The 24,538-nt window shown below is 56.8% G+C and overlaps 1 protein-coding gene across 1 annotated transcript; it reads right to left on the reverse strand.

Annotated features, from left to right (window-relative positions):
- Positions 1-7,161: 7,161 nt before the first annotated feature.
- Positions 7,162-21,573, reverse strand: Tkt (transketolase; the record flags this gene model as incomplete). Its single annotated transcript, XM_005387366.2, is given in 13 exon segments — positions 7,162-7,457; positions 8,283-8,405; positions 9,473-9,566; positions 9,671-9,754; positions 10,415-10,545; positions 10,693-10,849; positions 12,107-12,271; positions 12,674-12,867; positions 13,828-13,946; positions 15,512-15,703; positions 19,663-19,760; positions 20,458-20,571; positions 21,456-21,573. Coding segments are annotated over 13 exon segments (1,765 nt in total), but the record flags the coding sequence as incomplete, so codon positions are not given.
- Between the last annotated feature and the right edge of the window lie 2,965 nt (positions 21,574-24,538).

The raw sequence follows: 24,538 nt of genomic DNA on the forward strand, positions 1-24,538 counted from the left end.
CTCCTACTTCTCCAGTGTGCTGGGATTATAGGTGTGTGCCACCACACTCAGGTGACAAGTCTCAAATACCTAAATGAATCACAATCTAGAATTCAGTTAAAATATTTAGGGGTTCAGTGAAATAAAAGCAAACTCTTACCTCCTTCCAATTATCTCAGTGGGACCTCAAAAATAATATAGAAGAAATATAACCTGAAACCTATTACATGTCATATGTGTTGAGTTTGTGATTTCATAACATTGAGGAATAGTTTTGAACCAAAGGAAGAGGCTTAAAGAGTTTTATTGGAAATAAGGGGAACAAGAATAGCTCCTGGATTTCCAGGAGGGGTCCCGAGTGGGCTGACCACCAATTCCCTTTGTTAGGGTCATTTATACAGCAAAATCACAACATGAGCACAATGTGGGTCAGACTAGAATCAGCCTGTAAGATTATAAGTATAGCCACTAAGCTAATATTGACCCAATAGGGAAATGAGTCACGCAGCAAGGGCACAGGAAAAGATCAAAAGCCTTTTTGGGAAGGGAGGGGAGTGTGGGTCTGGATGTTGTGGTCACTCACCTACGTGCTCGGTGCCTAGCTGGGCCCACCGGGCCAGGTTGTGCTAATAACAGCACAGTTGCAAGCTGCTGTTTATCTCTAGGGAGGCGCACAGGCCTGGCTATTGCTTCTCCATCCCGAGGCCTGGCTCTCCAGATTTGCCTCCAGCCACAATTCCGATGCCTTTACTTTTGTGCTGACATCCTTGAGGACCCGATGCCTCTCTGCCTGTGTATTACTATCTAACTTAGCTGCTTATAATAATTCTACTGTCCCTATATGTGCCCTCTAGTCAAAGCAGACCTTTACTCTGGTCCAAGGATGCTTCCTGGAATACGCTCAGTCAAAACCCAGTCTATGCCTGAAGGCTATGCTTAAATGCCCTCTCCTCTCAGAAGTCCCTGCTGAGGGCCACATCCCTGCCCCCTTAAGGCCTCTTTCTTTCTGCACCACACTGACTTTTGCTTTGCCCAGCCTGAAGTGTGCAGATGTCAACCCTGACTGGGAGATGGAGGCGGAAGTGGGTTGGCTGCTGAGGAATTGAGAGTTGCCCCCGGAGCCTGCAGAGTGAGGGAGAGATGGCTCAGGATGAGCCCGGAGGGAACAAGAGTCCATGCAGGGTCCTGCCCGGAGGCCGGGTTTAATGCTGTGCAGCCACGGGGCTTGGAGGGGGTACCTGAGGAGGGGGCGTGTGTGATGGTCCAGAAGTTTCCCCTGAGCTGCTGTATAGAGAAAGAGCTTGGGGGAGGGGCGCCGGTCAAGAGGCTCAGGGAGGAGATGAGGGAGCGCTGGGCCAGGTTGAGCGCAGAAGGTGACACTTTTGAGAGGTCCAACAGAAAGCGTGTCTACTTCTAAGAAAACAAAGTTTAATCTGTGCCAAATATGAGTGACTATGGCCCATGCTCCGCTGTAGAAGAGGTTACATGAACATAGCCACTGAGCAAAAAGAAATTATACATCAATACATTTACCAGTTATATTGGCAGGAACATCAGCTAGGCAGGCTACAGCAAAACGGGGAAAATCTACCTTTCCTTTTTTTTTTCTCTTTTTCCGGTGCTGGGGATGGAAGCCAGGCCTGATGCTCACTAGGGAGGTGCTCTACCGGAGGTACGGACCCCAGCCGCTGGATGTTCGTTTATAATGCACTCAGCTTCAGGGCTGGTGGGGGTTACTGGTCTGATTTAGTGGTACGTTCAATTTATCTATCAGTCACAGGAATATTAGGTCAGATACAAAAGTTACAGTAATTGAGTAATTGAGCTGGGCGTGGTGGTGCACACCGACAATCCCAGCACTGGGAGGCTGAGGAGGGAGGATTACAAATTCAAACCCAGGCTGGGTAGTTCAGAGATGTAGCAAGACCCTACCTCGGAAAAAAAAAATTAAATAAACAAATAAATACATAGCTGAGAATGTAGCTCATCAAAGGGCCTTCTCCACCAGATAAAGTGCCACCACTACCATCAGATAGAAAGGTAGGTAGGTAGATTTGTTCATTTATTTATTTAAAAAAGCTGTAGCCCAAGATACTTTTGATTCATCCATGATATTGTAATCAGCCAAGGTCAGACAGCCTGCAAGATCTTCAATACAGATGCAGCTTCTTTAGAGGGCGTGAGTTCTCAGGATCGGCTAGGAAGCAAAATTGACGGGTCCCGGGAACCGAACTCACAACCTTGCATTTGCCAGGCAGGCGCTTTTGCCACCGAGCTAAACCCCCAGCCCCAATGGCTCCTTCTTTAAAGCTGCAGTATCGCCACTGTGTTCCTGCAGGTGTCACTCAGCCCAGGTAACCCCTGCCCTCCCTGGGCCTACAGGGGCCTCCCAGGCTCCTCTTTCACACGGGCACTGCCACCTGCAGCTGTGCGACACGAGCCTCTGAGGACGGAGAGATGGCAAGCGGCTGAGGTCTGTGTCTTAGAGCTCGGTGAAAATTCCTGGTGGACCTGGGCTCCAGCATGTGCCAAGGGCCTGGCGTTTCCGGTCATCTCACCTGCGGCACACTGACAGAGACCGAGGCCGAAATGGACATTTTCTTCAGGGAAAAGCATTTTGCATTTTGCAGACGTTGGAAACTACGCTTCCTCCGGGAGGAGGAATTCTGGGCTTTCCGTGTCTTGGGCTGTGTGCGCATGTGCACCGTGAGAGTGTGTGTGTGTGTGTGTGTGTGTGTGTGTGTGTGTGTGTGTTGAGGGATGGCCAGTGGCCTGTTGATGAATTTCTGCTCCTTTTTGAAGAACCCACCCTCTTCCCATTTCAATCCTAGGTATTTTATTTTATTTTATTTTATGTATTTATTTATAGACAGGGTCTCACTATGCAGTTCAGGCTGGCCTTGAGCTTACTTAGTAGCCCAGGCTGGTCTTGAACTTGCAACTATCCTCCTGCCTCAGCCTCCTTAGTGCTGGGATTACAGGTGTGCGCCACCATGCCTGGCGGTTGTTTTTTTTTTGTTTTCAAGGTACTTTCCTTTAAACTTTAAATTCCAACTTTTTTTTTGAACAATTCCAGCATCTGTATCAGTGTTTCCCATTGAGAGGATGGGTGAACCACGCACTTGGCAGACAGGGGGCCCCTATGGTCTGAATTGTTCCCCCTGGCTTTATACAGTATGTTGAAGCCCTGAACTCCTAATGTGACTGTAATTGGAAACAGGACATACAAGAAAGTAACTCAAGTTAAATGAGGTCATAAGTGTAGAATCAGAAAATCCACAAAGATCCTGGGGCAGCTGCCTTTGGTGGGGAAGTGGTGTGGGCACCTACCCGAGAGCTGGGATTACAGGTGTACACCACTCCTGGCCTATATCAAATTTAAGAAGCACCAAGAACTGGAGATGTGGCCCAATGGTTAGAGCACCTCCCTAATGTACACGAGGCTCTGGGTTCAGTTCCCACCACTGAAAACAAAAGACCAACCCCAGTCTATAGGGCATCAGGGCAGCCTGCATCATCAAGGTTGGGGTTTCAGCAGCTATCTGGCCCCTCTGCACCCCCTGTGTTTCCTCTCCAGGTTCCCAGAGGGCTGGGAGAAGCCCCTCTAAAGCTCAGGTGTCGGCAGCAGTTTCAGACCCAGGACCCTAGGCAGCCCCTTTCCTGCCCTGCTGCCTGGACCAAGGGGCTCATTCTTCCCCGGGCTGTGCCAACCTAGAATAAGTAAGTCGGCGCCTGAACTAGCATGGACAGAGAACCAGGGTGTCCACGCCTGCATTTAGGACCCACCTCCAAGAGGCCCTTCTGCTCTGGCCTTTGTCTATGTGAGCCCCTTTCTCGGCAGTGGACAGTAGGCAGGAGGCCTGGCTTGCGGGTCTCCGCTCGGCAGCCATGTGGACTGCTTTGTGGCTGACACCTCTGGCTGCACTGTTCTCCCCACGTTGCGTATTGACCTATTTTCTGTGGTTCATACTTCAGATCCACATGTCTGTAAAACTCAGATCCCTGAGGGTCAGTGCTTTCATGAAAACTATCAGGGGTGCTTACTCACTTATTTTTTTTTGAGATGGGGCCCTGCTATGTATTCTAGGCTTGAACTATGTAGCCCCAGCTGTCCTGGAACTTGCCAGAATCCTCCTGCCTCAGCCTCTTGACCTTTTACTCTCTCCTTACCTCTCCCTATCCCAGAAGGGACAAAGAGGACACAGTCTAGCCCAGACCCCCAGGCAGGGCATCTTCTTGGGGTTTGAGGAGCAGGAATGGCTGATGGAGGTGGTTTTCTTCATGGGGGTCCCTGGTGCAGGCATCCATTGAGGGAGAGGATCTTCAGTGACAGTGGGGACGGGTGCGGCTCCAGCTCTGTAGCAAGTGTTGCAAGTCTCAGCCACAGGGGTGGTGGGCAGTGTGCTTCCTTGGGGGATAATGGAAAGGTTCTGGAACTCATCATGACGGTAATGGCTCAACTCAACGAATATTCCAGAAACCAAAGAATTCTTCACTATAATTAAGTGACGTGTGTGGCATCCACTTACAGCTCTGCAAAGCTAGGAACATGACAGCTGTGTAGACAATCCTGCCTGCTGGGGAGATAGCTCAGCGGTACAGCGCCTGCCTGGCAAGCGCAAGGCCCTGAGTTCTATTCCTAGTACCGGGGAAAAAAAGATAGTCCTGGCCAAGTGTGACAGCCAACTCCTGGCAACTACCGGGGTGCCAGGCCCCGACTCTCACTGCCAGCCTGGGCTGCTGCAGGTGGAGTGTCCTGGGCTCCCCAGAGATCTGCAGCCACACGGCGCAGTGCTACAGGCCGCTCGCCCTGCCTGTGCACCGCTGGGATTTGCACACCCGAGCCCTCATCTGCCTGGCAGGATACTATTAAATACATCTCTTGCTTCATTCTCACAGCCGCTAGGTAGCTACCCTCACTGCGTTTCACAGGAGGAAACAGGCTTGGGGAGATGACTCCCAGTGCAGAGCGGAGAGCAGCAGGGGCAGGCGGGGGGCCAGATCCAGACCTGCTTCACCCGGGTTTTGGTCTGGGAGCCCTGTGAGTGCCCCTGCCTGCCCCTGTCAGGCTCAGCTGGCTGCCGCTTTCTCGCCCACAGCTAGAGATGCAGAAGTCAGCAGTGCGTCCAGCCCGCGTCGTGGTGCCAGTGTATGAGGAACGGGCCTCCGGCCGCCTCGCTCAGCTGGGCTGGGTCAGCCTCGGGACGCTGTCCTGAGGCCGCTGTGGAGCCTCCAGCCTTGGCGGTCCTGAGGCCACGCTGACCTCCAGGCCCCCTTCCGTCAGGGCAGGCAAGCCCTGCCTCCAGCCAGGCCCAGGAGACGCCGTGCGGAGCGTGCCTGGTCCAGACCTCGCCCTCCCCGGCCAGGGACGGAGGGGGAAACGACCGGCTCCTCGGGCTCCGTGACCGCCTGGTGGACGGCTCAAGGCACCTCTGCATGTTCCACACGAAGTCTGCTCAGTAAGAAAGATGCAGCCAAGTTTCAGGACCCCATCAGAGCCCCTGGATCTCTTTAAAAGACTGTTTTCCCGAGTGTTGGAGGCCCCAGGTGTGTGACCGGGCCAGGGGCCCTGGGACTCTCGCCCCGCTCCCGCCCGGGCCCTAAGCACCTGCCAGCCTAGGCTCCCATCCCCTCTGCCCTAGCTGTGCCGCCTGGAGAGGCAGCTCTCCCGCCCCTCTGCTTCGGATTGACCGGGGCCGCTCAGGTCTCCGGGAGTTCGGGGACTGTGGGTGACCAGTAGGCGCAGGAGCAGCAGCCCCCGCAGCCCGCGCTTCCGGGCACCACTGTCCCATTTGCTTCTGGCAGTGTCTCTGGACGAGCCCACGGCAGACTTGCTGACACCCGCACAGGCGCTGAGCCGCAGGCTGCTTCTCTCCGGCGGGACTGAAGGCCTGACTGCGTGATTCCTCCTTGGGGAGGCACGGGGGCAGAAGGGGTGCAGTGGCTGCTATGTCAGAAGCCAGACTCACTGCTCCCCCAGCTCCACACCTTCCCCACTGCTGGGTCAAATGGAATCCTCTGAGCCTCGGTGTTGTCTCCTTTGTAAACGGGGGTACCCCATTGTGGTGGATGAAACCCAGCTTGCAGGAGGGCCTCAGTGATGTCACTCGCACCCGCTGCTCCCGCCGGGAGAAGCTGTTGCCCAGTGCTCAGACCATGGTCCCCTGTTCCAACAGTTTCCCAGCCAAGTGCCCTCAGAAGGGTTGCAGTACCACCAACAGCCACCAGGTGGTGCTCACATCACTTCCCCACCAAAGGCAGCCGTCCCAGGACCTTTGTGGATTTTCTTATTCTACTTTTACCCTAAACCACTTGGAGCAGAAGAGCAGGTAAGCACCCGTAGCTTGGACCTGGACAGCTCCCCAAATGTGGTATCAGAGTTTCCATCAGAGGCTGTTAAAGGTAGAGTGCCAGTTGTGCGTGGTGGCACACGCCTGTAATCCCAGTACTCGGGGGACTGAGGCAGGATGATCACCTTGAGTTCAAGGCCAGCCTGGGCTACACAGTGAGACCTTGTCTCAAAAGCAAAACAAAACAAAGCAAAACAAAGCAAAGCAGAGTCCTAGGCCTAGTGCCAGGGCCCAGAAGTATGCCCTTGAACCAATGGAAGGGGCAGATCTGCGCACTTGGGGCCTTGGTGCTGGGGGACATGGACCTTTGTTTTTGTCTCCTGTCAGCGACAGCTCTGATGCCAGCCCTAGTTCTCCCCAGGACGGGGAGGGCCGTGTATGAGGTGGGGTCCACCAGGTATGCTGCCCTTTCTCCCTGCCTCCAAGAGCGCTGTAGAGGTGTGATACGGGGACAACAAGCAAATCAGTGTCCCCACTTAGGAGACCTCTGACTATACAGCCGCAGGGCTCAGGCAGGGGAGGTGGGCGCCTGGGTCCCGAACAGCTTGCAGCCTGCGGGGCAGCTCCCCAGGACCCAGGGCGGCGGGGCGGGGGTGGGAGTGGGGCTTGGCCTGGCGAGAAGGCGGCTGCAGTGGGTGTCACCTCGCCAAGCTGAGGTGGTCGCAGCCCTTCTGGCAGTTGGGGGCAGGGGCTGGACCCTGGCAATAGACTCCTTGGAACGCTCAGGTCCTGGCCCAAAGCCAAGAATGCCGGCTCCTTACCTCCCGCCCTACTCTCCCCAGAACCGCGGCCGGCTCTGCCCACTGTGAGGAACACCACACTTCAGACGTGATTCATTTTTCTCAAAACATATTTTCTCTCCTCTTAGGACATCTTTGAGCACCTTTGCCAAGTCTTCCAGGAATGTGCAGCGCCCCGCCCCGCCCCGCCCCGCCCCGCCGGCAAGCCCTCCCTACCCCTTGGTGACAAGGCCCCTCACAGCCTGTGCAATGGCGTCCTTGTCAATTCCGAACATCTTCAGCAGCTCGGCTGGCTTCCCGCTTCGTGGTACATGGCTGACAGCCAGGCGGGTGACGGTGACTCCAGGCTCACCCACAACTGCAGCAGACACCGCCTCACCGATGCCACCTGGGCACAACGAAGGAGGTGAAGACAAGGGCTCAGGATGAGCAGGGTTTGGGCGGTAGCCCGTCACCAGTCTGAGCTTCCTCCCCGAGCCACGGCTGTCAGAGACTGCACATGCTCTACTCCCCTCGCCAGAGCAGACAGCACTCATCAATCACACTATTGGTCCCTGCCCCCAGTACTGGGACTGAACCCACGGTATCCACACTGAGCTACACCCCCCGCCCTTCTTATTTTTTGAGACAGGGTCTCACTAAGTTCCCCACGCTGGGCGCAAACTTGAAACCCTCCTGCCTCAGCTTTTCAGAGTACTTGTTTTATAGGTCTGTGTCATCACACCCCGGTAGTATTATTTATATAAGCCCAAATGTGACCTGCAAATCATTTTTGAAGCATCATCCTCAGGGGAGCCATCATCAACTGATATTAGCACTTGACCTCAGAGTCCACGCCCCTCTCTCCCTGTGCGGCTTCTTGGGGGGAAGCAGCGTGTACCTGTGGAGGCTGCTCTGTGATGGACTCAAGGAAGTCAGAAACTCAGCACTCGGCACTGCCTTCCCTGTTTGACTCTGCACAATACCCTTAACCTCCTTTATCTGAGCCCCAGGAGGGCAGCTGTGGCCCAGAAAACCCAGAGCTGCCCTCGGCGGCCTCTTAGTAGGTCTCAGGCTTGGCCTGAGGACCCAGCTGACTCAGCCCTTCTCAGCCAGGCTGCCGAGAGGAAAAGGCAGACTGTGTTCCTCAGGAGGAACTTAAGGTCATGTCCAGCCGGCACTCTGGCCCAGGACCTCCCGCACCGCCCCTGGCCGTCTGTCACGGCTCAGTTACCCTCATAGTAGTGATCCTCCACGGTGAGGATCCGGCCCTTGGTCGCTCGGGCGCTGTCAAGAATGAGTTTCCTGTCCAGGGGCTTGATGGTGAAGGGGTCCAGCACGCGGATGTTGATTTTCTCTGTGACGGAAGAGGACGCGGGTGTAGGTGATGGAAGGGTTGGGCACCGTGGCTCTGCCGGCAGTGGGCCTTGGATGCCCCCCCGCCCCGTATGAGTGTCCTGGGGGTTGACACATAGCCATGGGCCCCTAGACCTGCCCCGTCCTGGGGAGCCACCCGCTCCCTGCTGAGCGTATGCTTGCTAGCCCCCTCTGGGGAACCTCCGCCAGCTGCAAGGCCCACGGACCGCCCAGGAAAGCAGGGTGGGGTGTGTAGACCCCGAGCGGCCTCCCCTCACCCTCCCATAATGCTTTGAAGATGCAGCGAAAACCAAGGGGGCAACCTCCGGGTGTCTGAGCTGAGACAAGGGACAGGTCAGGGGTGCAGAGGCCACAGGAAGCAGGGTGTCGGAGGGCCTGGGGACCACCCGGCAGAGTGACCTCAGAAGGGAAGAGCGGACTGCTATGCCACTGAACGCCTGCCCCGGGCCCAGCTCCCTCTGCTCCTCCGAGCTCTGCACACGCCACGCCTGCCGGTGCCTGTTTCTTTCCCTTTCTGCTCACCAATCCCTGCCCACTTGGAGGTCGCCTGACCAAGGACGCCGTGCCCCGTTCCTCCCCACCTTCTCTGGTGCTCAGCACGGCTCAGAAACGGGACGTGCTCTGCAGTCTACTGCGGGGAGGTGAACGCCTGTCCTTGCTACACTGCCGCAGCTGACATCTGCAAGCCAGCAGTGGCAGCAACCAAGCCACACTGAATCCTCAGGACACACCAAGTGCTAGTACAGTATCTCCATTTTACAGGGAGGGAAACCGAGGCGCACGACAGGTAATAATAAACTAGTGCGTAGGTGTGTTGTGAGTCAAGCCCAGGTTCCAGGGCCTCGGTCCTGACCACCTGGCTAAGGCTATGGGGCAGGGACTGTGGCCGCCGCGGCCCCAGGACTTAGCATCATACTGGGCGTGCAGTAAGTGCTGCAAGGGTAGCTTTAATTACTACCACCCTCATTTAACGAGATGAGCGTCTCTCAGCCCCAAGACCTAACACACAGAGGCAGGCCTGCTGTTTTGGGGTCCTTTTCTCCTCACCTTTCTTCAGCAGCTCAGCAGCAGCCAAGGCCTCGTGCAGGGTCACCCCAGCCCCAATCACGGTCACCTGGTCATCCTTGTTCTTCAGAACCACCTGGGGGTGACACAGGGGACAAGGGAGGGGTCTGACTCCTGGGAGCGGTGGCAGGGACAGTGCGGGACCTCTGTGGGTCTCACTGAGACATGACCAGCACTGACCTTGGCTTGTCCAACCTGGAAGTCGTCAGTGTTGTTGTAGATGATGGCGTTTTCCGGGCGGCTAGTGCGGATGAAGCAGATGCCCTGTGATCAGAACAGAGGAGCTGAGGAATACAGGGTGTAGTAGCTGGCTTCGGAAGGCTGCACCTTTCTAGGGACAGACCCTTACTACGTGCAGACCTCTTCCAGCCCATCAGCCCCAAGGGGGTGTCTGCCAGTCTCCACATCCTGGCTACTCCAGCAAGGACAAAGGACTTGCCCTGCAGCTTGCACCTTGCTGAGCACTCCTGACAGCCACCCTGACTTTGCCAGCCCCAGCCTGAAGCAACTGTCAGCGGGCCTGGCCTCTGGGTGGGGCCGCTCCCTTGGAATGTACTACGTAGGTCCTCAGCCCTCAAGGAGGGGACCAAGACCCACTCGGTCACTCTCTTCTTCTGCAGCATCCAAGTCACGGAGGGTTAACAGGTATGAATGGCCAAACGGGCAGAGGCCGTCAGGACTGTGGAAAGCGCGCAGTGATGGGTTAGCCCTGTTCCTTGTTAGTCCCTGTTCCACGGGACAGTGACAATGGTGTCTTTTTGTGTTCTCCTGGTCGAATTTCTTCAAGCTACACAAGTATCAGGAACTAACTTCCCTGGGGCACGACGTGACCAGCTCTGAAGCTCCAGGCCGGGCTCCTCTGATGTCCCCCGAGGGAAGAGCGAGCTGCCGGCACAAGAAAGGACAGCCACGGATGGGACCAACCTTTGTATTGGCTGCTAACTCCACCGCCTTCTCCGTAGCAACTCCGTCACTTGGGTAGAAGACCGTTGACATGGGGACTGCCCGAAACATGGCCAGATCTTCCAGGGCCATCTGAGAAGGCCCGTCTTCCCCTGAGGGGTGACAGGAAAGTAAGCTGAAGTAAGATCCCCCATTCATCCTCGGATTCCCCTCCAATCCCGGCCCCAGCTCTCCCCCCGCCTTCTGGTCCAAGGCCACGGGCAGTGACGGGTGTCAGGAGGCGGGCGACCTCCACTGACCGATGGACACGCCGCAGTGCGAGCCGCACAGGTTGATGTTGCTCTCGGAGATGGCCGCCATGCGGATCTGGTCGAAGGCCCGCGTGAAGAAGGCTGCGAACGTGCTGCAGAAGGGCACCGTCCTGTTGCGTGTGGCACAGCCCACGGCAATGCTCACCTGAGGAAGACGGGGCAGGTCAGCCTCCAAGAGGCGGGCGAGCAGGCGGCCGGGAGCCCAGGCCATCTCTCGGGGAGAGGCGGGTTCTGTGATCCTATTATCTGTTAATGCCATCAAGTGACTTCTATTTCCAAATACCAAACTCCTTTGGGATAATCACTTTTGCTCTTTTTTTTTTTGGTCTTCTTGAGACAGGGTCTCACTATGCTGTTGAGGCTGGCCTTGAGCTTACTTTGTAGCCCAACCTGACCTTGAAGAACTCGCAGCAAACCTCCTGCCTCAGCCTCCCAAGTGCTGGGATTATAGGTGTGCACCACCATACCCAGCTACTTTAAACATTCTCTGCAAGTTACTTTCCTTTGCAATAAGCCTTTCACCAAGCAGGCTAAAAATTGTGCACAGACTGTCCCCCAGGCCTCTAGACATCCCCCACCTCTCTCAAGCCCCAAGGCCTCCCAGAGGCCAGTCCTCTACACCCCTCCTCTGGCTCTGTGGACACTGAGGCTCCAGACCCCAGGGCCCTCACCCAGAAGCACCCAGCAGTCATCGGTTCCAGACCAGCTGGCCGCCCCATGGCCCTGAAATCTGCCGGGTGATATGAACTGTCTCTCCCTAGTTTCTGGGGACTACTGTGGCCCCTACACTTTCTGGAAGGCGCACAGACAACTGCAGGCCCCAGTGGAGAAAGAGCTTCAGAGAGGTCTGTGGTTTTTAGGAGTAAACTTCCTGTCCCCAGGGATATGCAAACTAGGCTGGGCTCTTGCTCTACTAAGAGGGGTAATTTTGAAAAACAGGTCAAAAATTGTTTTTTATTTCACAAACTCAGTTCCCTGTGAAGCGGCTGCTTCTCCAACTGTGCCAGTGTCAGGGCCGGAGCTCGGCAGCCTTTAGGTGCTACATGCATCCCGGTTCAGCCTCCTGGCTATGCTACTCTTTTCCCTAAGGGGTCCAATTCACCACCATGCCTGTCCTACATGCAGCTACCACTGCATCCCTCTGCAGCCCTGTTCAGCTCCCCCATCTGCACACCTACTCAGTACCTCTGCTCCTTGGCATAACCACCCTGAGTTGTGGCTGCTCGGGGCCAAAGGTCTGAGCTGTTCTGTGGTCTCCCTGGGCTGGCCCACAGCAGGCACCTGGCACTGCCAATGTGGCTGCCCAAGGAAGCAGGAGGCTTCAGCCCTGTCCCTGCACCCTCAGCCTGAAGCCCTGTAGCCGTGGCTGGACCTGCACCCCTCAACCTACTCCCGCACCCACCATGTTCTGCTCTGCGATGTAGCACTCAATGAAACGGTCGGGGTGCTCCTTTTTAAAGATCTCGGAGAAGGTGGAATTCTTCGTGTCCCCGTCCAGGGCAATGATGCGGTCGCTGGCGTGGCCCAGCTTGGCCAGTGCCTGCCCATAGGCCTTGCGGGTGGCTATCTGTGGGAAGGACAGCAGGAAGGCTGAGTACAGTGTGTGTGTGTGTGTGTGTGTGTGGCCTGGAGCCCCCGCCTCTGAGAACTTGTGAAGCTTTTAGGGAGCAGGATAAAAACCGGGGCAGAAAGGAGTAACACAGGGCCCTCTGGAAACTGAACTCCTATAAGGCCGCCGACAACTAAGGTCAGTGTCCCAGGGTGGGGTTCCCGGAAGCCCCTCCCCCAGCTCCTCTTCGAGCTCTGTGACTCACGAAGTCTCGTTCTAGGGCAGGAGCTTAGGCTCCAGTCTCCTCATAGCCCGGTCCCTTTCCAGCCCCTCCAGAAGGTACATCTGGCCTTGGCAAGCCAGGGAACTCGGCCTGCCCCACCGCCAGCCCGTCCAGAAAAGCAAGGCCCAACAACGTACCTTGTCCCCAACTTTGTAGCTGGGCGGAGAGGGCATACGGATGTTGGCGATGTCAACTGAGGGGGCATCCTCCTGTGGGGGGGTCGCCATGATCTTCTTTTTGCTCTGGATCTGGCTGTAGATCTCCTGAATGATCTGGTCGGCCATGTTCTTGGGGAGGGGCTTCCCGTGCCAGGACTCCTTATCTTCTACCCCTGCAGGTGTAACGGAGGACAGAGGGGCAGCTAGGACAGACGCTCCGGGAGCCAGGGAGCTGGGCAGGCGGCCTTCCTGGAGCGAAGGAAAGCAGCGGGGCCCAGCACCGGGCACCATAGCAGTCGGGAAAGGAGTGCTGGAGAATGGGACCCCAGGCGCTGCCCCCAGTGGACCACCCAGCCCAGCCTTCCAGGCACAGCTGAGTGGGAAGGAGAGGAAAGAGGCGCACGGGTGTTGCCAACCACGCAGCCCCACCCTCCTTGCCACTGTCTTCCCTGCCTAGGCCCCACCTCACTCCTCCCGGGGAAGGCGTGCAGAGATGGCGCTGCTGCAAAAACCAGACTCCACTCAGGAGCAGAGGAAGCTACAGCCAAGGTCATTGGCTGCACCTCCCCAGCAGCACAACGGGGTCTGCGAGCAGCCAGGAGCGCCTACCCCTCAGCGCCTTGCTGTGTGGGGCCCCGTAAGGCTGAATACGCCTCTCTCGAGGTCACCTCAGAGGTCACTGCAGTCTGGGCAGAGTCCAGGCCACGCCAGCCCTTCCAGGCAGTCTCCTGCAGCTCTACAGGCTACTGGACGCCCCCAGGAGCTGCGAGGATCCCAGATTCTGCCTGGCAGTAATAGCTGAGGAGCGGTCGGTGCCAGGCAGCGGTCCCGAGACCACGACAATCTCCCAGAGTCCTCGTCTCAATGTCTACCCCCTACTAGAAGGTTCCCAGCACTACAGCACGCTCCCCCTCCCAGCACCCTCATATACCCAAGTCCACACAGGCAGGTAGAGGGGCTGTGGTCCCCAGGCAGGCAGGTGGGCAGCCCAAGGCATGTGGCATTCAGAAGCCAACCTAGAGCCTAGAGCCAGGCCCTACAGTGCCACAGACCTCCTTCGGTTTCCCTAGGCACCGGTCTCAGGGCTACCCCGCCCCAGCCCCAGGGAACAGGGCAGGGCGTCGTCCACAGACCTGTAATCCCTCGGCCCTTGAAGGTCTTGGCGATGATAGCCGTGGGCTGGTGCTTGGCCTGCCCGAAGGCCTTGCACAGCTCTTCCACGCTGTGTCCGTCCACAATGATGGCGTGCCAGCTGGGAACAGAGGCGCAGGGGTGAGGGCAGCCAGGCGCAAGCAGACCCGAGTGCGTGCATGTGAGGCTTGCCCGTGCCCCACGGCCCAGCTGCAACCTGAGCTGGGGAGCCTGAGGTGCTCCTGTTTCTAATTTGGGTGTTCTTTCCTTTCCTACTTTGTCATATTCTTTTACTTCCTTCTGTTTGCCTTTGAACAGATTTTCCTCCTCTTTTTCTAAAATAATCCAAAGCTTAGTTCACATATTGTTTCTTCATTCCTGATCTGCTCATTTCCTACTGAGCGCTGTTGTGAGCACAAGGAGCTAGGTTTCAAATCTGTCTGCTATTAGGTTCTTGATGGATTTTTTTTTTGGCCCCGTTTTTATTTGGAAGACACATTTTGATTACTCCACAGATGCTGGATATGGCGCTGGAAACTTTTATGAAACAGCGAGGGCAGGGCAGTTTGTTATTCAAGCATTCTTTGCTTAGACTCTTGTGGGAACATGAATAGCACCTTAGACAGCAGTGAACACAAGTGTTCACTGTGCAGGCTCATGCTAAGCATTATGTATGTGAGTTTCACAACTCCAAAGGGTAGCTGCTGTTATTGCCCCATTTTACAGATAAAGTAAACTAAGACACCAAAGGTGGAATAATTTACCCAAGGTCACAAAGCCAGTGAGTGGTAAAGTCAGGACCTAAGGAATCTGGCTTCAGAGCCACAGGTTATGGACACAGTCCCCAGGAAGCACTGCCTGGGTTGTATTCTAAATCCCCGGGCTGATGTGGCCTTGGGGAGTTCCTAGGGGTACCTGGTGGCTCAGCGTCCTTCTTATCTCTAAGGGAGAGAACATGTCCTTCATGCATCCTCTCCCTTTATAAGGTCAGGCGTCAGAAATGACAGACCCAAGCCCACTGCTACTACGAGGTGCCCCTGATGTCCCACTAGGCGGACGTGACTGCGTGCGGACTCATCTGCAAAGGCTCCGGGGCCCTGCAGAGCCCCAGCTCGGCTCACTTCCTTGCCCGGAGTCCTCCCTTTCCTGGCCGCCTCCGCTGCACGGCAGCTTGCATGAGGACGGAGGCAGCGAGGCTGAGTGCCCGCCTGGGTAACAGCTACCCCGGACTTCTGCGCCTGGACATCTGCCCGAACTCACGATCACAGCAGGGCCCGGGAGTCCAGAAACACTTTTGTGTTTCACTAGGAATCGGCTGAGCACAGGCGGTGGCCCCCAAGCTGATGTTGACCCTCTCCTCAGCTACATGTCCTTCCGGCCGGCTGCAGCCGCCCCTCTCTTCCCCAGGAACAAAGCGAAGCTATGTGAGAAGCTCTGAGAACTGTCCTGCCACATAACCACACAGATAAGACATTCGCTTAAGCCTGGGCCTCAATCCCTAACTCCGTGGCATGACTGAGCCACTGGGTCCAGGCGCCTGGAGTTTGGAACTGTAAGCCAAAACGCGATCCAGGGAGACCTTTCAGTGGGGCCTATGCTCTAGGCTTCAGCTTCTGCCTCTGCAAACCTGCCATCAGAGCAGCCCTCCACGCTGCGATCACACTCAGGCCACAGCCCCGCACGTACCCGAAGGCCTCGCAGCGCTTCTGGTAGACGTCCACCTGGTGCTGCAGTGGAGCAGGGTCACTCTGGCCCAGGCGGTTGATGTCAAGGATCGCCACGAGGTTGTCCAGCTTGTAAATGCCAGCAAAGGCCATGGCCTCCCACACGGAGCCCTCGGACAGCTCCCCGTCACCCAGCATGCAATAGACGCGGTAGCTGTGGAGAGAGGGCAGGTGGGAGGCTCGTCCCTCTCCCCGGGCCTGTTAGGCTCCTGACCCTGTCCTCCCCAGGCGCCTGCTCTCTGGGTCCAGGCATGGACCACAGGGACACGGGGAACAGACAGTACATATGTGGAAGAGGAGCAGCGTCATCCAGTCCCGTCCACAACCCACGAGGAAATGGCTGTGCGGGAAGCTACCCAGGGCCCCAGAAAGAACGGGCCGCTCTAAGATAACCAGGGGGCTGGGGATGCAGCTCAGTGGTAGAGCACTTGCCTAGCACGCATGAGGCCCTGGGTTCAACCCCCAGCAGCACACACACACGCCTGGGGACTGGGATCTGGCCAATGAAAGCCAGAAGAATGGCTTGTTCTTGGGATTGCTGGGACAGGATGGGCGATTCCACCCAAGTCAGGGGTGCTAGTCTGGGCCTCCCTGAGAGGACCTGCAGAAAGAGAACCCTGGGGAACCCGGCTCTCTGTGCCTGCCGGGAAGAGCTGGGCTAGGGAGGCGCGGTGTGGGCACCAGGCGCATCCCAAGGTAGGCGCTCCCAAGTCCTTGTGACAGGAGGTGACGCTGGCTCTTTCTCAATGTGAAGAACCACCTCGACACGGGCAAGCATGACAGCAGGTACGGGGAGAAAGCAATAAACACGGGATAAAGTGCGCTGAGAGCACAGCAGTGGAATTTGGGATAAAGTACTCTGAGTACAGAGCCTTCTCTGGCCCCAGGGAAGGATATAATGAAGGGGTGAGGCCAGAGGCAAGGGGACGGTTCAGGGACTGACTCCAGCCCCAAGAGATGGGAGGGGACGGGGTGACGGAGGGGCAATAGCAACAACAGGTGCAGGGAGAGTCACCACCTTCCTGGGGCGGCCCGCGGCACCCCGGAGCTCTGGCGGTGCTGCAGGCACGGTGCCGAGATGCCCTCGGGTTCGGCTGCTGCTCCTAAAACACCCAGCAGGCTGGCAGCAGGCACAGGACGTTCTCAAGCTACCCGACCCAGGACTCAAACAGTCTGACTGCGGCCTAGGCTCTGCCCTCTGCCATGCAGGTAAACTTCCCGGAAGAGCGGGGCCTCCCTTTTCCCTGCCCAGTGTCCCGCTGTGTGGCCCCGATAATGAGGCTGGCAACCTGCTGGGCTCAGGAGGGACACAGTCACCCTCTGGGGCTACAGGGAAAGGCCCCTCCCTCCGCTACAGATGCTGCCATTCAGGCCTCATTTTTAGTAAGGCCAAGGCAGAGGAGACAGGAGAGCGCGCTGAGCCAGCCAGCCCAGAGCCGTCAGCGTGACTCAGCACTTCCGCAGGTCACGGGTCAGGGAGAGCTCCCTGCTTCCTCTAAGGGCCTGCTGGTTCTTCCCTACGGCGTCCGTGAGGCCAGACTGCTGCTTTCCTGGGTCATGGCCTACGCAGAGGCCCTGCTGGACCTGGGATTTGTGAGACTGGGTCATCTGTGCAAGCTGCTTCCCTCTCCCTGTAGGTTACCAGGGTCCCAGACCCTAAAGGGGCTCTGGTCTGGCACAGCAGCTCCAAACTGGGATTGCCCTGAGAGGCTGAGCCAGAGGCCTGCAGGAAACTTGACCCCCACCCACCCACCACACACAGGGATTCCAGGAAGCACACTGGCTGCAGTCCTGAGCCCAACCCACTTCCCAGGAAGCTGGACTACAGCTGAGTGGAGTCCCAGCGGAGTTCTGGGCGTCAAGAGGAAGTCCAACAGGCCCGGGTCAGGAGTCACCACAAGGTTCTGAGGTGAAGGAAAGGGGGCCTAAGAAGCCTGGGCTAAAGGTGAGCTGGTACGGCCTGAGCTGTGACAGTAGGAGCAGGGGCTGCAACCATGTATTTATGAGCTAATTTAAAGGCTGGGACGTAGTGTAGGGCCACTGTGCTTGTCTAGCACGCTCAAGGCCTTCGGCTCAGTCCTGGGGTGGGGTTGGGAGTAGGGGGGTGAAGGACAAGATGGGACACTAGCTCTTGACAATTAACACTGTGAGAAAATGTGAGTGCTAGAATGTTCAGGTTTTTTTTTTCAAAGAGCAGAATATAAAATTAAGTATGTATATTAGGATTATTAGGTTATAGGTTTTTTCTTCCACAAAAAAACTAAGTGTGATGGTATACACTTGTAATCCTAGCAACTCAGGAGGCTGAGACAGGAGGATTGCAAATTTGAGTCTAGTCTGGGGAACTCAGCAAGACCCTGTTTCAAAATTTAAAAGGTCTATAGCTCAGTGCAAAGGCCCTGGGTTCAGTTCCCAGTTACCCTAACCCTTACCCCCAAAAGGAAAAACTACAATATTGTTAGATTTAAATGGCTAAGAAAAAGAAAAATGTCTCTTTCAAAGGAGATGGCAGAGAGAAACAGTGCCAGGAGTCTGGCCTGCTCTACTAAGATGCTATACCTCGGGGTGCCTGATCCAGCCCTATAACCCCTTGGTGAGCTGGCCTCTTCCCCAGGTAGAGTTTGAGGGCCTAGGCCTTAGCCAAACCTGGCTCCAGGCCACCCTGGCCCCTGGGAACCCAGTTAAACCCATTCTCCCTAAAATGGCTGGTTCCATTATGCTAGGGTCAGGAAATGATCCTCTGTGGGTATTATTTCAAGCAACTGTAGGGAATAATTAACTCAGGTCCCTGGTTCTGGGCCAAATAAAATGTTCTTAAACATACATCCCATTCTTGTGACTCATCTCACGGCGAGTCACTTCTGGCTGGAGCTAAGCCGGCCCCACAGCTCAGCCAGGGGCAGCAAACAAAGGCTGCGCTGCCGGCACCCCCACCCAGGGGGCTTGCGAGGGGTCCCAGTACAGGGTCTCTTTGAGAGCTGTCTCAGGAGCCCTGCCCATGGAAACGGCCTGCACAGGACAGGTGCCTCCGGAGTGCAGCGTGTGGCCAGGCTCCCTGCAGCCACCGGCCCTCCCAGGCCCACTCACTGCCAGCCCAAGACAACACGGAGGCGGCTCTCCTGCCAGGGAAGCTCCTGCCTGCCTGGCTCCCATCCACACTTGCACACTTCCCTGGGCCCTCTCAGAGCAGCCTGAGGACTCGGAAAATGCACGCATGCTGCTTCTCACCACTGACCAGAGGACCTGCGCAAGCATCTTCCTGGGTTCCTCGTCTGTAAGAGGAGCACCTGTGCTCACGCAGGGGTTTGTCAAGGTGAAACCCCATACAGCACATGAACACTGGGCCTGGCCCCCAGCAGGGGCGGGAATGAAGACTGCATTCTGGCAAACGGTTATACACACACCCTCCACCCTGTACTGGCAGCTGAGCGCCAAAATACTTTTTTTTAAAATTCTGAGACAAGGTTTTGCTAAGTTCCCCAAGCTGGCCTAGGATCCTCCTGTCTCAGCCTACCCAGTAGCAGTAGACAGGAATACAGGGCACCACCACACCCGACAGCCTGCAACTCTACATCCCCCAGGCCACAGCTGGACACACTAAATATCGCTGAGGCTGGCATCTGTCGTGAGGGTGGCGCGGATATATGGAAGGGGGTGGGGAAGTTCCTCCTACAACACGGCCTGGTGCCCACACAGCAAACCTACCCAGGCTGCTGACCCACCCTCTGCAAGTTCAACCTCTCACATGAATGTTTCTTCCCTGGCCAACAGAGGTGGCTCCAGCACCTTCCAGAACACACAGGCCAACCCTTTCCCAAGATGAAGTTCAGGCCTGGGCTTAAGGGCAACACAGTAACGCCTCAGCCAAGCCCTAGCCCACAGCCCACCGAGTAGGACCGTGTGCTCAGGAGTAAACCTGGCCGGCCAGTCGCTGCTCAGGGCAGGGCCCGCCCCGCGCATCTGAAAGGGTACCGGCCCTCAGTGGGACTTGCTGAGGACACAGGCGGCCATATATGTGAACCTCAGCTAGGCGAGAAGAGGGCGATGAAGGCTGGGCCACTGAGGACCCTTCCCAGAGCTATGGAGGGTGGAGCTGGCAGATGGGGGATTTACCTGGCTTTGTCGAAGTATTTGCCGGTGTAGGCCATCCCACAAGCGGCCCCAAGGCCCTGGCCCAGGGATCCAGTGGCCACGTCCGTGAAAGCTTGTTTCTGTCAGAACAGAGAGCCACCGTTACGCACGGGCCGGGCAGCGAGCAGCAGCGCCGTTTCAACCCAACCCCCAGGGCCCCCCCAGACCGGGTGAGCCCCGCTGCTGCAAAAGCCGTCCCCAGGACGGGGCTTCTCCTTCTCATACCCACGGACGGGTCCAAGTCCCACCTCTGCTCTCTAGCGAGCCGTGTGCCCTCGGCCTGGGGACCGACCCTCTCTGAGCCCTGGCTCATCTGTAAAGATTCCCAGATTAAACGGCCGAGAACTCTCGACAAAACTGACACAGAACGATTCACCAGACCACGGTGATGGCTTCTGTGCGAACGCGTGGATTCTGACATTGGCAGGAGCGCCAGCTGGCACCGTGAGGAGCGCGCCAGGCTCCTTTCCCGGGGCGTCACCACCATCCTGCTGCTGCGTCCTCACCGAGGTGCCTGTGAACCACCAGCTGGCCAGGAGGACACAGCAGGGACGAGCCTTGGGGACTAACGTCGACCAGTGTCCTCAAGCACTTGCCCTTTTGCACTCCTTGGGGTGAACACAATGTACCCCCAATGCCCGCACTTTCCTCTCATCTTAATTTCTCCTGTGCCTTTCAACACCTTCAGCCTCTCAGTGGGTGCCCCGCCCCCTCCCTCATGCCTGGGAAGGAGGAAGAGAAGAGGGGACGCTGGAAGGCCGCCGGCGGGGTGCTTACCGGGACAGGGTGTCCGTCCAGGTCGGAGCTGATCTTCCTCAGGTTCAGCAGCTCCGCCTCGGGCAGGAAGCCGGCTTCGGCCCAGACAGCGTACAGGATGGGAGCTGCGTGGCCCTGCCGAGAGGGGGCGACAGAGGGGCTCAGATGGAACTGACCCTTGGGGCCGTCCCTGGGCACTGAAGCCCAGGGCAGGCCGAGCTGGCCAGCCAGGGTACCTGTTTCAGGGCAGGAGGCAAGCGAGGGCCACTTCCCTTTCCTCTCTACCAGCCTCTTGGTTTCAGCCTGAAGCTCCCGCAGCCAAGGCCGGCACTGAAACAGGTGCGGGGGGCACAGCTGTGCCGCTGGGGGAGGCCAAAAGCCCAGCAGGCAGCCGGCTGCCCTAATCCCTGGCTTCTGGCCTGTGAGAGACTTGGACAGACTTCTAAGCCCGAAAGCCTGCCCCAAGAGACCGGAGGGGCTGCTGAGCCAGGCCTAGGGATAGTTGTGGCACTGTGCAGTTGCGGCACCCTTCATGGCCGCGTCTCTTATTAGGCAGACACAAGACAGGGTGCTCTGCGGCGTGCCGCCACACCTGACAGGAGCGTGATGCGGCCTTCAGAGGGCTGGCACAGCACAGGAGGACGGGCAGAAAGCCACAGATCGGGGTTCAAGTCCTGCCTGTCAGCGCTCAACCCGAATGATCACTCAGCAGAAGCATCATTTCCAATGTCTCCGACCCCATCCCTCTGGGCTGGGGCCTTGTTAATGTACCCGGACCTCATGGAAGAATGATCCGTTAATTCACTCATATATTCCTGCTCAGGTTAAGTTTCCAGCTGGGTCAAAACACAGCAAGACACCGAGTGAGGGACCAAGTTATGCAGGTGGAGAGGCTTCCGAGAGTAGTGGGCCAGGGCTGGGCTTGGATGGGGCAGGGCTCCTCAGACACCATCATTCCACAGCCCACTTGACACCGGCCCCAGAAAGGGGTGGCCAGCCGCAGGTGGTGAGGTCCTTACCTTGGACAATACGAAGCGATCATTGTGAGGGTTCCGAGGGTCCATGGCCTTATAGCGCATGGTGTGGAAAAAGAGGACAGCCATGATCTCAGCAGCACTGCAGCAGGACGTGGGGTGGCTGTGGCCAGGAGAGAAGAGAGACACAGGCATCACAGCCCTGGACCACTGACCCACAGCCCTCACTCCAGGCCTGAGTACGGGTGCCGGGGATGCCAGCCACATGGGCCCGCTTATCCCAGCCACATGCTCCTGCTCCCTGGGATGCTGGCAAAGGGTCTCAGCGAGGTCACTGCTAATGGCAAGGGAACTGGGCCAGCTAGTGGGTGTCAGGAACTGTCACACCTTCCCACAGATGTCAGCCCCGGACCTTAACCATGGCAATGACAAAATTCTAGGGCTCGGGTGGAAGAGAGGGACCAAGCGGAGATCAACTCAGCAGACCCGCCTCAAGCTGTCCCATGGCAGCTCCTTGAGCCATATCTCATGAGCTGCCTACGGTCTGCCCAGTTGTGAGGGACACTGGCCCTCCGGGACATGGGGCAGGGAGTTAGGGACTGAGGCTGAGTTACCAGAAACTGCCCAGTCGCCTCAGCACATGGTGTGGGAAGGTTTAGGAGCCTAAAAAAACTGGGCTTCGGATTTTCACTCAACTCAGTGGGCACTTTGATAGCTTTCCAAACGGGCATTTTGAGGGCCGGTGTAGCCCTTGGGACCATGATTTTGTGTAGAATTTTAAAAGTAAACTACACAGCCTCATCTACGAAGGCTACAATCATGAAAACAAGACCCTTTGTGCCCTGAATGGGACCAACAAAACCAAGTATTTGACCTTCTGGCCCTGGAGTGTGAGGCCTAGGAATCCCCCATTTCAGACTCTCGCTTTCATAACTGAATAGCTCCTGAGCAAATAAATTAATACCAGAAAGTCCAAGGATTATTTCCTAGAGACGAGACTTGTCTGGGTCTCTTAGTACCACTTGGTTAACCCAGCCCTTGGCCCCAAGCACAGGGCCAGAGGCTGGGTTTCCTGCTGGGACATCTGGCAACTGCTGGCCAGGCCGGCGCCCTCTGCACCGCAGTTCTGTTTAGAGGTCAGCCCCACGGCACGCGCCTCCCCGCCCCCCACATGCAGTCAGCTGGGTTCAGCCCTCTGAGGCTGCTCTTTGAGGTGCTTCACACTAGAACATGGCCAATGCCAAAGCCAAGGGCACATGCAACATCTGGGGCTCAGCCCGGCCTCCCTCCCACCTCCAGTAGGCGCCTACAAGGTTAGGGGTGAGTCACTCCCTGCACAGACACATTAGTACAGGAACCCAGAGAACTGTCCATGCTGGTTTAGTACCACGTTCCCGGCACACAGCCGTCTTATACTTAACCACTTCTATGCACTCCTGGTCATGGGAAAAGACACTACACCTGAAAGAGGGAGGTGAGGACAGGTAAACAAGAAACCCTCTCCCGCCTGCAGGACCCCAATCTCTCACTCCCAGGGCCAACTTATCGGGAGCACACCGCAATAACCAGCGGCTAGTGGCATCTCCTGCCTTTCCCCCCTCGAGGGCGCTCCATCCCCAGGGACCTTGCTTGACGAGTCGTGGCCCCTTTACGAGGAAGCCACGGTGGGGAAGGAAGTAGGCGGATCCCAGGCCAAGCTGCCCACAGGAGAAGTGCGCTGCGCAATCTCCCCATCCGCTGCGCAATCTCCCCATCCGTGGCCCCAGGGTGACCTTCCCACGTGGGCCCTGGAAAGGGCTCCAGGGAGAAATGGGTGGCGCTCAGCTCAGGCCAAGGCAGGAGGGAGGCACAGGGAGGAAGGCGGTCGGTCGCGATGAGAATGTGGAAGGTGGAAAATGAAATGAACGCCTGGTCTAAGCTCTCCTTGGGAGGCCCGTGTGGGGTGAGCCCGCACTATTTCACTCCCTCCAAAGCACGCCTGGCCAGCCGCCGGCACTGTCTTCACACCCGCCATGTAAACGTGTACAGAAGACAGGACACCCAGGAGCCGGCGTCCTCGCCCTCCCTGCCCAGTCTTTTGGTTTTTTCGAGGTTCTCACTCTGCAAAGCGTCCTGGGCTGGGGAAATGGGCTGAGCCACTGAGCCGCATGAGTTGCTAGCGTTACCTCCCTGGGTTCAATTGCTTCACTTACAAATGCGGGTGCCGTGAAGCGGTCCCTGGGAGCCCAGTGAGAGAATGCATGCTAGGTGCCTAGGTCGTCACTGGCCACCACCAATGGCTCGGGGACCAGGCACCTCAAAATCCTCTTCTGTGGGCTGGGACTGTGACCCACAGAAAGAGGAGAAGAAAGAAATGAGCCAAAGACTGAGATAGGATTCTGGGGCCAGGGAGATAGCTCAGTGATGCAGCGCCTGCCCGGCAAGCACAAGGTCCTGAGTTCGATTCTCGGTACCAAAAAAAAAAAAAAAAAAGGGATTCTGTACACCGTAAAGTACTGAACCTGCAGATTCCCAGCTAATTCTGAATAAGCTCAGGCTACTAGCTCAACCTCTGGTAAGTCAAAAGCAAAGTCTGTGGCCTCAAGGCCCGAGCTTTTCTAGCAGCCCGGGCTAGACAGCTAGACAGCTAGACAGCTGCAGAAGGAGGCCCCCCTTTGTGGTACCTTCCTCACACACCCGAGGACTGGCTGCAGAAGGCGTGAGGGGTTACAGGGCATTCGTTCTACTACCTATCTCTTTGTGCTGCACAGGGATTATAGGCGAATTCAAAAACCCTGCCGTGGGCCCAAGGCTGTAGCTCAGTGGTGGAGCACCTGCCTGGCGTAGGCCAGGCCCTGGGTTCAGTCCTCAGTACTGGGGGAAAACAAAACAAAACAAAAAAACCAAAAACATAAACCATCCTGCAGGGGTGGTGGTGTGTACCTGCAATCCCGTTCTTAGGATTATGAGAGGATTGGGAGCTTGAGGACAGCTTTGGCTGCACAGAGAATTCAAATCTAGCTTGGACTAGGAGCAAGACCTGACCTCAAACAAATAACTAACTCTAACTCCTGAACAGTCCACTCAGCAGCAGATTTAGAGCGAGGCTCAAAGAAAGTTCTCGAAGACCCTCCCTCCTCTCACCTCCA

The sequence above is a fragment of the Chinchilla lanigera genome, unplaced genomic scaffold (genome assembly GCF_000276665.1).
Source record: "Chinchilla lanigera isolate Chin_1 unplaced genomic scaffold, ChiLan1.0 scaffold00029, whole genome shotgun sequence".
NCBI classification, from domain to species: domain Eukaryota; kingdom Metazoa; phylum Chordata; class Mammalia; order Rodentia; family Chinchillidae; genus Chinchilla; species Chinchilla lanigera.